This window comes from Gopherus flavomarginatus, chromosome 3, assembly GCF_025201925.1.
Source record: "Gopherus flavomarginatus isolate rGopFla2 chromosome 3, rGopFla2.mat.asm, whole genome shotgun sequence".
Classification (NCBI taxonomy): domain Eukaryota; kingdom Metazoa; phylum Chordata; order Testudines; family Testudinidae; genus Gopherus; species Gopherus flavomarginatus.
The window spans coordinates 45,381,959-45,394,674 of NC_066619.1; the positions used below are offsets into that span (position 1 = coordinate 45,381,959).

The 12,716-nt window shown below is 42.0% G+C and overlaps 1 protein-coding gene across 2 annotated transcripts in view; it reads left to right on the forward strand.

Moving 5' to 3' along the window:
• The window catches only part of HOMER1 (homer scaffold protein 1), a 152,421-nt gene that overhangs the window by 51,428 nt on the left and 88,277 nt on the right, over positions 1-12,716 (forward strand). For both annotated transcript variants that reach the window (XM_050947069.1, XM_050947068.1), the window contains exon 3: positions 6,365-6,496. In XM_050947069.1, the coding sequence (XP_050803026.1) occupies positions 6,395-6,496 (102 nt within the window). In that variant the 5' untranslated portion in view covers positions 6,365-6,394. The remainder of the gene's footprint in view (positions 1-6,364; positions 6,497-12,716) is intronic.

Here is a 12,716-nt window from a genome sequence, read left to right on the forward strand (position 1 = left end):
GTTTTGGCAGCTATTTTACAAAAAGAAACCATTTTCATCCATTCCAAACTGGCACTCTTCTGTGTACCAATTCACTTGCTCTTAACACCTTCACAAATACTGGGCGGTATAGGGAGAATTCCAGTTATTTGTGCTTGCTCTCTCTGAGATTTGGGCTTGCGAAAGCTAATGTAGAACAAGAAGAGTGCTGCTCAGGTTTGAAGACACCAGGGGCCACATGAGTGTGACTCATAAGCCAGCCATGAGTATATCACTGCTGGAGAGGATCTTTATATTTAACTGTTGTAAAATAAACTGGTTAAGTGTTATTATATTATCTGTTTAATAGTAAATATAGATTAAAATGAGGCTTTTAAAGTGGATCTTCACTGCTATGGTTTTTGAAGAAACTGAAAATTAGTATTACCATTACTTTTAGTACAAAATAAAATATTTGACTGCAGATGTTGTCTGTGTAGTCAGTGAAAAGAACAGCTCAGATATGTGCCTTATTTCCTCAAAGCCAGGTAAACTCAGTTGAAAGGAAAACATGAAAGCTATTTTATTATTCCAACCCAATTTAGAGGAGATAAAAAATGCAGTTTTCTTTTAAAATGAAATTGTTTGTCCAGTTAGTTCAATCAGGGAGGATGAGGCCCTCTTCTAGCAGTTGAGGAGTGAAAACCAAGGGAGGAGAAACTGGTTTTGTAGTTGACAAGATATTCACAGTCTTTGTTTAATCCTGAGCTGATAGTGTCAAATTTGCAGATGAACTGAAGCTCAGCAGTTTCTCTTTGAAGTCTGGTCCTGAAGTTTTTTTTGCTACCTTTAAATCTGCTATTGTGTGTCCAGGGAGATTGAAGTATTCTCCTACAGGTTTTTGTATATTGTCATTCCTAATATCTGATTGTGTCCATTTATCCTGAATGGAGGTGAGTGTACCCTGTTACAGGTCCTTAAGCAGGACCCATTCCACCAGGTACAAGTACCTGTCCCCACCCTCTCTCAACTCATGGGACTTTGGAACCCATGTCTTCTGCCTAGCGAGTGTTTAGTTGAGAGTGAGTCCCTCAATCAGGGTATGCCAAGCACAGTTCTGCTGCCCTTGATTCACACAACAGAAATAACAACATTTTATTACAGCTGCCCCAATAACAAGGAGATTGTGGATTCAGCACCAGCCAAAAGTGATCATTTGGGCAACCAATCACATCATGCTGAGCACCTGGGCAGGGTGGGTGTGCCTATGCAAACAAGATCAGCTCCTGCAGTTGTCATCCACAGCTCATTGCTAGATTTCAGGATAGAGCTCACTCAGACCCTGCTTACGTATATATTGAACAGAAAGGGACCAAAACTGACCCTTGTGGAAGGCCATTGCAGAGATGTTTGACTACTCATTTTTCTCCCTGACTTGCCATCTGACACTTCAGTTACTAAACAATTTCTTGTATGAACTGCACCATCGGCCTAACCTATGACTGCTCCCTTCAAGCCACTAGCAACCTGCTCGCTGCTGTACCTGTCCTGGAAGACAGCCTTCCTTGTAGCCATTACATCGGCAAGACGAGTTTCAAAGATTCGGGCTCTCACGGTTAACCCCTCTTAGACAGTATTTCATAAGGACAAGGTACAGTTGCGACCACATCCAGCCTTCCTCCCTAAAGTGGTATTGGCCTTTCATATCAACCAGGATAGCTTCCTTCCGGTCTTCTTTCCGAAGCCACACTCATCACGCCGGGAGCAGCAACTGCGCTTCCTAGACGTCCGTAGGGCGCTCGCATTTTATATCAAGCGAACAAAGCCCTTCCGTAAAACACCCCAACTCTTCGTCGCGGTCGCAGACCAAATGAAGGGCCTGCCTGTCTCCTCCTAGAGCATTTCATCTTGGGTGACATTGTGCATCTGCACCTGCTATGACTTGGCTCCTGTTCCGATGAGCCACCTTACCGCTTATTCTACCAGGGCTCAGGCTTCATCTGCCGCTTTCCTGGCTCATGTACCCATCCAGGGGATATGTTGTGCAGCTACCTGGTCCTTGGTCCACACTTTGGCGTCACATTACACATTGGTTCAACAGTCCAGAGATGACGCGGCATTTGGATCAGCAGTTCTATTACATTCTATGACATCTCACTCCGACCCCACCGCCTAGGTAAGGCTTAGGAGTCACCTAATTGGAATCGATATGAGCAAACATTCGAAGAAAAGACAGTTACTCACCTTTGTAACTGTTGTTCTTCGAGATGTGCTCATATCCATTCCAAACCCGCACTCCTTCCCCTCTGTCAGAGTAGCCAGCAAGAAGGAACTGAGGGGTGGTTGGGTTGGCAGGGGTATATATTCGGTGCCATGACAGCGCCACTCCAGGGGGCGCCCAGCCGACCCACTGAGTGTTGCTAGGGTAAAAATCTTCGGACAAATGTGCACGCAGTGCGCGCACACCTAATTGTAATGGATATGAGCAACACATCTCAAAGAACAACAGTTACAAAGGTGAGTAATAGTCTTTTAAGTGCACTTAACTATAGGTTTGTTTTGCCTTGTGGCATTGTCTCCTCATTTGGCTATTGTTACAGAATGTTTTTGTTTAAATGCGAACTGATAAAGTAACAAATTCTCTAGCCCTTGCTCCTCTTCCCTCACTTGCTCTCCTTTCTCCCCACGCATTCTGCAAACACATGCCCTGATGCACAGGGTTTGCCACAGGCTAAAGGAGAGATTTTTTTTTTTTATTTTTGTGAGGGATCTTTGTTAAAATATTTGTTGCACATACTGATCTGTTCTTAGGATGGGGAAGAGAAGAAACTGAAATTGCCAGTAACTTGTTTTGTTGTAGTCTTCCCTTTTTTCTGTGGTGCCAGCTTTTGTTGGAAGGTTCCTGAGAAACTGTCTTGAGTGTTTGTGCTATATGCGCTTGTGGTGGAGGTTATAAAAAACTTTACTGTGTCTTTCACATCAATGCTTTTCCAGAGTTGCTCCTCCCCTCTGTTTTTAATAACTAAATCCAATAGGATTGGCTTTATTATGAATTAGCATTGAGGATGCTAGCACTGATTTACTAACAGTGGTTTTTTTAGTCAATTGATGTCTCTAGGAAAAAGGTCCAATTCTTCTAGTGTGGGTACTACGTGCAAAATGATTACAGGCTTGTCTTCTCTTGAAAGTGAATGCAAAACAGAGTGTGAATTTAAAGTGCAGTAGCTCTTCCAGTATGGATGCCTTTGTTCCTGATTAAACCTGGGACCCTTCTGTCTCTCACTGTCCTAGAGCCCAGGCTCTAGCCCAAGCCTGGAAGTCTACACAGCAATGAAACAGTCCCGCAGCCTGAGCTCCATGAACCCAAGTTTGCTGGCATGGGCTTGGGTGTCTAGTTACTGTGTAGACATAGCCTTAGAGCTCAGAGTCATCAAACTGGTGTGTTCTATGACACTCACTGCAGATAGTACACTGCAGCCTGTCAATATGTAAATTAGCAAGGGGATGACCACTCATGTCTCCCTCTGTCAAGAAGCAATCACTCTGGAAATGTTGTCACCTGCATAGAATGACGTCAGTGGTGCTCCATGTCCCAGGAGCCGGCAGTGACCAGACATACGTCCTAAACAGACTGTCTATCACAGGCCATGAGTGGTCGCCACAGAAATCAATCACCAACTTGATACTTCATCCATTGATAGAATTGTTCTGCTACCAAGGAAGATACCAAGTGTCAGAACTTCTGCCCAGGGCTGGCGCTACCATTTAGGCAGCCTAGGCAATCGCCTAGGGCGCCAGAATAATTGGTGGGTGCCATTTTGCCGGAGGGGGCGGCAGGCGGCTCTGGTGGAGCTGCCGCAGTGGTGCCTGCGGAGGGGCCGGTGCTCCGCGGCTCCACTGGAGCTGCTGCAGTTGTGCCTGCGGATGGTTGGCTGCTTGTGCGGCTCCGGTGGACCGTCCGCAGGCATGACTGCGGCAGCTCCACCAGAGCCACGGAGCACCGGATCCTCCGCAGGCACCACTGCGGCAGCTCCAGCGGAGCCGCGGGACCAGCGCGCGGGGCTGCGAAATTGCCGTCCGCCTAGGGTGCTCAAACCCCTAGCACCGGTCCTGCTTCTGCCCCAGAGGGGGCATGAGTCCAGGATCACTACCAGAAGCTTTTCTTGTACAGTGGAACTGAAACCTCATATATGCCTTTTCATGCAACTCGTCTACTCCAGGATAATTGCAAAGGCAGATGAGACTAGGCCGTTCTTTTCACTCTATTATGTATTTGCAATAACTACTATAGGTTGCCTAAATAGTAAGTTGGAAGTAGTTTGTAAAGACCCAGGCAAAGGGACATTGCCACATTTCATATTATCTGTAGTACAGAATAACTTTTGCTGAATACTGTGTAGCCAGTGTTTCTTGGTCAGTTTGGCTAGTACTGAATTTCAATAATCAATAGGTCTTGCCTGATTTTGTTGTTGATCTAACATAGTATTTGGGTATTACTAACACATTAAGTATTTTATTTTCACATGAATTTTGAGTCAGCTGAGTAGTTCTGCTTCACAGGGATTCGAATGTAGTCCAATTGACTTCAGTGGGGCCAAAATGTCACTCAATAGGTGCTTTTTTTTGGTGCTGTGTGTAACAGAGGAATACACAAAAACAACAAGGAGTCCAGTGGCACCTTAAAGACTAACCGTTTTATTTGAGCATAAGCTTTCGTGGGTAAAAAAACACCTCACTTCTTCAGATGCAACAGAGGAATACATAAAGTTTTGCAGCTTGCTGTGCGTATGTAACTGATCTATTCTATGCTATATTGCAGTATTTTTCCTTGACTTTAATAAAGCTTTTGATACAGTATTCTTGCCAGCAAGTTAAAGTATGGGCTGGATGAATGGACTATAAGGTGGCTAGAAAGCTGGCTAGATCGTTGGATTCAACGAGTAGCGATCAATGGCTCTGTCTAGTTGGCAGCCGATATCAAGCGGAGTGCCCAAAGGGTCGGTCCTGGAGCCGGTTTTGTTCAATATTTTCGTTAATGGACTGCACCCTCAGCAAGTTTGCAGATGACACTAAACTGGGAGAAGTGGTAGATACGCTGGAGGGTAGGGATAGGATACAGAGGGACCTAGACAAATTAGAGGTTTAGATGAGGTTCAACAAGGACAAGTGCAGAGTCCTGCACTTAGGATGGAAGAATCCCATGCACTGCTAGGGACTAGGGACCAAATGTCTAGGCACCAGTTCTGCAGAAAAGGACCTAGGGGTTATTGTGGATGAGAAGCTGGATATGAATCAACAGTGTGCCCTTGTTACCAAGAAGGCCAATGGCATTTTGGGCCGTATAAGTACAGACATTGTGAGCAGATCGAGGGATGTGATCATTCCCCCTCTGTTCAACGTTGGTGAGGCCTCATCTGGAGTACTGTGTCCAGTTTTGGGCCCTACGCTACAAGAAGGCTGTGGAGAAATTGGAAAGAGTCCGGCGGAAGGCAATGAAAATGATTAGGGGGCTTGAGCACATGACTTATGAGGAGAGGCTGAGGGAACAGGGATTGTTGATTCTGCAGAAGAGAAGAATGAGAGGGAATTTGATAGCTACTTTCAATTACCTGGAAGGGGGTTCCAAAGAGGATGGATCTAGACTGTTCTTACTGGTACCAGATGACAGAACAAGGAGTAATGGTCTCAAGTTGCAGTGAGAGAGGTTTAAGTTGGATATTAGGAAAAACGTTTTCAGTATGAGCTTAATGAAGCACTGGAATGGGTTACCTAGGGAGGTGGTGGAACCTCCTTCCTTAGAGGTTTTTAAAGTCAAGCTTGACAAAGCCCTGGCTGGGACAATTTAGTTGGGGATTGGTTCTACTTTGAGCAGGGGGGTGGACTAGATCTCCTGAATTCCCTTCCAATCCTGATATTCCATGATATTTAAAACACAGAAATGTGAGGTTTTTTCCTATAGTTAAGTGTTCTCTCATTAATGCTAGCCATGTTCACATAAAGGAACAATAAGAAGAGTACCGAAAACTACAAAATTGTGTTTCTGAACACACATTTTGAAGCTTTTATTTTAGTGTAAGACAACAGCTGTCTTAGCAGTATGTCTTTAGAATGCCGCATCAATGTACACATCACAAAATCTGTTTTTTGTGTTTTTTCTTCTGACCCCATTGGCATCTCTCCTAGAAAAAAATGCCACTCTGCATATTAATAACTGTAGATGTGATTGGAACAGTTTGTATCACCTCTAAATCATGGCTACCAGTTTATATGACTTTGCTAAAGAGTTCTCTTGAGAGCATGTAACTATACCCAAATATTTGGAGATATCTGCATGTTGGCTGATGGATCTTACATTATTTAAAATGCGGTGAAAACTTCTTACAACTGCTATTACATTTTTTTGCAGGCAATAATTAATAGCACTATCACCCCCAACATGACATTTACTAAAACATCCCAGAAGTTTGGCCAGTGGGCAGACAGCAGGGCGAATACTGTCTATGGCTTGGGATTTTCCTCTGAACATCATCTTTCAAAAGTAAGTAAACGTGTTGTTTAAAAATACCCAAGAGATATGGAAATTCTGCCCCCCTCCCCCCCCAAACAGGATGATTTATGAAGAGCTGGAACCAAATTAATATCTTGTATAGCCTTGGCACTCTGTAGTGTTAAAGCTGGATTCAGAGAATATGTAAATATTACCTTTTATAACCCGGAGAAGTGAGAAGGGCAACCCTGCAAATAAGCTTTTAAACTGCTTTGGTGATACCCATGAATTTTTTTTTTTTAAAAGGAGAAATTTTACATTGATTTTTTTTTCTTTTAAAACCTTACTGTACAATGTAAAATGTCAGATTTTTTCTCTTCTCTTTTGTAATATAAAAGTGATTTTTTTTCCCCATAGGAAACCAAAACATTTACGTGGAAGATCAGTTTACTTTTTTTCTTTTAAGGAAGAAGATTCAGGCCCTAATTTCAAATAGTTTTTCTTGCTATATTTAGATCTCATCAGGAAAATTTTTGCTCAGTCAGTGACACACTTTTTTCAGCTGTAATTTTCACCCACATTCTTCTTTCATCTTTTCCTCCATTCTCTGCCATGTAACTATTTTATTACAAACATTTTAAGAATTGAAAAGTTAAGGGAAAGTTAGAAAAATACAGCAGGGATAAAATAAAACTAATATTATTGGAGTATAGAAAATGCAAATAGATTCCAGCAATATTGAGAAACACCTTGTGAAGTATGTGAAATTTTATGCTGGCCTGCTTGAAAATAAGTCCGTTTTCCTAGTGCGAGGTAAATTGCTCACATTTCCCAGAGAAAACCCAATTAGTATTCCTGATGTCTTTAGTGCCACAGTTTGAACAACAAACTGCAAGTTGTTAGTAGCATATGCAGTAGTTCATAGGGTGTACTGAATAGAGAAACTCATGAAAGGTTTTCTCACTGGATTACCTGGTTTTCCAGTGAATCTTGGGCCTTTCAGAAGACGCTATCTTTGCTTTCCTTGGAGCTCTCTTAAACCAGATTATTGGCACTACTGCAGCCACTCTACACCTAGGGAAGTGTAGAGCCAGCCTCAGTCCAGATCAAGAAGTTACAACAGTTCCCTTGTGCCCACCCCCTTCAAAATATTTCCTGATGGAATATCTGACCAGTTGGATATTATTGTGATTTACTTATTAAAATTATTTCTGCTTTACATAATCAAATAGCATCAATCTCTACGAAGTTACTTAAAACCAAGGAAGAAATTGTGAATGACATTGATTATAATATAATATGCATGTGCATTCTCACACATCACTGCATCAATAAGCTTAAAAAATAAGTTAATGTAGCTTGTTTTAAACTGGTGTCCATATCTACCCAAGAGACAATTACTCATTAACGTGGTGTATATCTTGCATTGCTAATACTTACACAGGTTATTTGATGAGTGCTGGTTTGATTTTCCTTTCTAATGTACTAGTTTGTTGCAGGTCACTCTCTCTTCACTTCTCAAAACAGAATATCAAAGGAGCTTAATAAGAATGCCTTGTATTCAGAGCAGGAATTCATAGGGTGTGTTGTTTGTTCGTTTTTTCTTTTTGTTTTCCTAGCATCTTGATACTGCCTCTTCATTTGCCCCTTTCTGTGGTTCGTGGTTCTTAATCCTTTTGGGATGTGCATATACATTGGCTATATCATTATTTGCATGTGTGATACCAATGTGCTGATGAGGAATTGAAAAAAAATTAGAATTATTGTAGGAAGCGGTTGTTAAGCAGTGCATATCCTGAATTCCATGCTCTTTGGCAGATATGTAAACTTTTTTTTATAAAAATCAAACTGTCTTTCTGAAGTTCATGATAATGAACATTCAGTACATGTTCAGTATGCTATATTCATGATGCCTTCCTTATCTTAATTATTAAACCTACGGATATGTTAGTCGCCAGTCCTTGTTGAGGACTCCCTCCACACCTCAGACACGAAACAAGACTGAAGTTTTAAAATTAAGCTATTTTGTCAGTTTTTTTTTTTAAATAGCAAAATGTAAGAAAAGGTTATGGAAACTTCTTAGCAGGGGAAAAGAAATCTTCACTTTTTGATCGTAATCTATTCAGTCACTTTTGAATTGGGAAATTAGTTTATTTAGTGGACACAGCACTGAGACAATAGAAGATCTGGGTTATAATCCAGCTCTATTAAATTCCTGTGTGACTTTGAGTAACTCACTTCCTCTATCGCTGTGTCCCCTTCCAAGTGTCCTGTCCACAGTGACTGCCTTTCACTAGGTGTTTGTACAGTGCCTAGTGGAATGGGACTTCAGTTGTGACGTGGGCCTGGCGGTGCCAGAGAAATATTAATTTATATAAACGTTTGTTTCTGAAACAATTTATTCCTTTACCTATAAATCCAATTTTAAAATTGCTTTTTTGTGTTTGTGACTAACAGTGCCCCTAGATGAGCTGTTTCATTTTTATATATAATTTTGAGTTACATCAGTATACAGGGGCCCTAATCAGAGTCCCATTGGGCAAGCCACTGTAAAAACATAGCAAAAAGACAGTTCTTACCCCAGGAAGCTTATTTTCTAGGTTTGAGTAGACACTATAGATGGATGAAACAGACAAGCAGAGCTGTGGAGGACAAGGTAGCTGTAAAAATGAGTATCTTTTTTGTAATAAGTAGCATTCTCAGCTTGCTACTTGCCTGACCATTGCCTGTTCCCTTAGCAGGTGGCACATCTTCTCTAGGTTGACAATAAATCCTAAAAATTAGACTAGTATTTTCACTTTGTGGACTGCTTCCTCTTGTGCCGGTATTATTGCCCTCTCAAACCAATCATCCAAGCAGGATAGCCTCTTTCCTTAACACAGCAGCTATTGTAATCATTACTTTGGTGAAAATCACCAAACTGAAAATACTAATGCTGAAAAATAACAAAAGAGAAAGAAACAGCCTCTGGAATCTCTGGTGGCTCATGTGCAAATGTGTAACCTTGAAGAGAGAGAAGCTATAAATCAATCTTAAAATATGAGGATGAAATGAAGAATCTGGATTTAAACTTATCTGTTAATTGAGTTGTGCATTGGGAAAAGACATCTGTTACTGAAGGTTAAGGTGAAAAACGCCCTTGAAGGAAAGCTCTCTTTATTTTCTTGAACCAAATAATTTGCTGACAGAATAGGAGTACTGGAACTGTATACACAGTAGCTCCAAAGGGTCATTAAGATAACTTGTTTCTTATCCAGGACATGAAGTCATGCTTCCTGGAACTAAACTACTATAATTGTTAGAAGAAATTTTTCTCAGGCTTGTTAGCAGTTTGGAAGGTCTAAGAAAACTTCTAAAAGGAGTTGTTGGAATTTCAGTCTTGACTTTCTGACCTGATTTCCCACTGCTTTGCACCTTGTGTATTCATACACAAATGCACAACATGTAAAGTGCTACCCTACCAGAGCTTCCTCCCTTTGTACTCATTTTGCACAAGAGTGAATGACTATGCAATGTGTGCAGCAATGGAGAATCTCTTCTTCTGAATGTAGCCAATAATCTTCAGATGGGGAACACGATGAGAATGTCCAAATAAAAAAGTTGATCTTTCAAGCTTGAGTCACTTAAACAGAGATGACATTCTCTTTTGCTTCCTTAAGAGTGGAATGTAGCTGATTTGCAGAATACAGAACTCCTCTGAATGAGAGGACTGTTCATTTTTGTTATGTATGGAAAATTCCTAAGGATGCAGCCAAATTATTTGTTTAGCGCACACTGAGGTGCCCGGGATGTTGGTAGCTAGCTTCAGGGAATATTGGAAATGTAATATTTAAAGGCAATGAGGTACCTAAATGGGATAGCGATGCTCTTTGGGGACCTTTGTGCACAGTGCCTCATTAGCCACAAAGCTATCAATCATGTAATAATTTGTTGAAATATTTTTAGTCCACAAATTACATCCTAGTTGTGAAATGGTCCATTTCCTGAGTAGGGAACTTGTTTTCTTGTGCAGCTTTAATCTGATGGAGATCTTGGAATCCAAAGGAAGAAAGAGAAGAAAGAAACCTTAGCGTGAGAAATCCTAGTCATAGCTTGTCACTCCAAAATTGTAGCCAAAATCTGGTGTTCTCACTTATTTCCAATAGTTTCTCTGGAGGAGAGGATATTGACAAGGGGTACTGCATCAGACAGCATTCAAGTAATTGCGAAGGTGTCATAAACAGATAGTCAAGGGTTAATGCCTCTTTTACCTGTAAAGGGTTAAGAAGCTCAGTAAACCTGGCTGACATCTGACCAGAGGACCAATAAGGGGACAAGATACTTTCAGATCTTGGTGGGGGGAAGTCTTTTGTTCTCTTTGTTTGGGGGTTGTTCGCGCTTGGGACTTAAAGGGACTAGACATTAATTCAGGCTCTCCAAAGCTTTCTGAACTAGTCTCTCATGTTTCAAGGCATGTTAGTCTTGTTTTTGTTTTCTTAACTTGTAAATGTTCCTTTTTGCTGAGAGGATTTTACCTCTGTTTGCTGTAACCTTGAACCTAAGGCTAGAAGGGGTTCCTCTGGGCTATATGAATCTGATTACCCTGTAAAGTATTTTCCATCCTGATTTTACAGAGATAATTTTTACCTTTTTTTTTCTTTAATTAAAAGGCTTTTTTTCTAAATACCTGATTGATTTCTCCTTGTTTTAAGATCCAAAGGGTTTGGATCTGTGTTCACCAGGGAATTGGTGAAGTCCCTCAAGGCTACCCAGGGAGGGGAAAGTTTTTTGGGGGAACAAGGAGTGATCCAGACACTGAAAATTCTGGATGGTGACAGTGATACCAGATCTAAGCTAGTAGTTAAGCTTAGAAGTGTCCATGCAGGTCCCCACATCTGTACGCTAAAGTTCAGAGTGGGGAAGGAACCTTGACATGGTGGCAGAGGTGGGATCATTTTAAACCAAAAGCCCGTAGGATTTTTTTCTTCTTTCTAGCTGCTTAGAAAGCAGCCGGAGGGCAGAGGTGTTAAGTTTTTTTGACAAGGGTCTTTGTTAAGAGAAGGCTTCAAGCTGTGAGCAAGCAACCAGCAAAAGGAATTTACAAGCTGAATTGTTTTTCTTTCTTTCTACCTCTCGGGTGTAGCTAGTTAGAAAGACTCTGTTAACCAAGCAGCCCTGAGCTGAGTGCATCCCAGTTTCAGTGAACTGTAGAGGGGTGTGGCCAGCACAAGAAAGCAGGAAAATGAGTACCAGTGAAGCAGCTAACAAACTAGAACTGGCTAGGCTGGAAGCAACAGAGAAATACAACGAACATAAGAGACAGATGGAACTGAAACAATTAGAAATTTAATGCAGAAATAGCCAGGGAAGAAGCTGCCCACAAGAGAGCTATGGAGGTGAAGGAAAAAGAGATGGAGAGGAAAAGAGCGAGAAAGCATGAACTGGAATTAGCAAGGGCTAATCAGAATGTACCAGCCAACCCTAACAACTCTTCTCCAGGTACTGTTTCCCATCCCAGAAAATTCCCCACCTACAAGGCAGATGATGATACTGAGGCCTTAGAAAATTTCGAAAAGGCCTACCATGGGTACAGCATCCCTACAGACCAGTACACGATAGAGCTGAGGCCACAGCTCAGTGGACCCTTAGCAAAGGTGGCGGCTGAAATGCCTAAGGAGAACATGAACAATTATAAATTTTTTCAAACCAAGGCCAGAATCAGAATGAGGCTAACACCTGAGCATGCCCGTCGGCGGTTCAGAGCCCTAAGGTGTAAACCAGATGTGTCATTTACCCGACATGCCTACCACATTGGAAAGAATTGGGATGCCTGGATATCAGGAGCAAGTGCTAACTCTCTGGAAGAGCTGTCCTTCCTAATGCAAATGGAATAGTTCTTAGAGGGTGTTCCTGAGGAAATAGAAAGGTACATCCTAGATGGGAAGCCCAGAACAGTAACCGAGGCGGGGGAGATTGGAGCCAAATGGGTGGAAGTGGCAGAAAAGAAAAAAACTACTAGCAAAGGGAGCAAATATCAGAGGGGGCAAGCCGAAACTAAACCCTATCACCGGGGGCAACCCAAGGAAAGTCCCAGACACCCTATTGTCCCACCTCACCAGTCTCCAGCAACCCACCTCGGCCCAGTGACCAGTCAGCTGGGTGATGTTTTAAATGTAATGAACTGGGACACACAAAGGCCCCCACTGCCCCAAGAACCCCAACTGATTACAGTTCATTACACCACAATCACACCAAAGATCCCCAGGCCCAGATGCCTCTCAAATACCCTTGG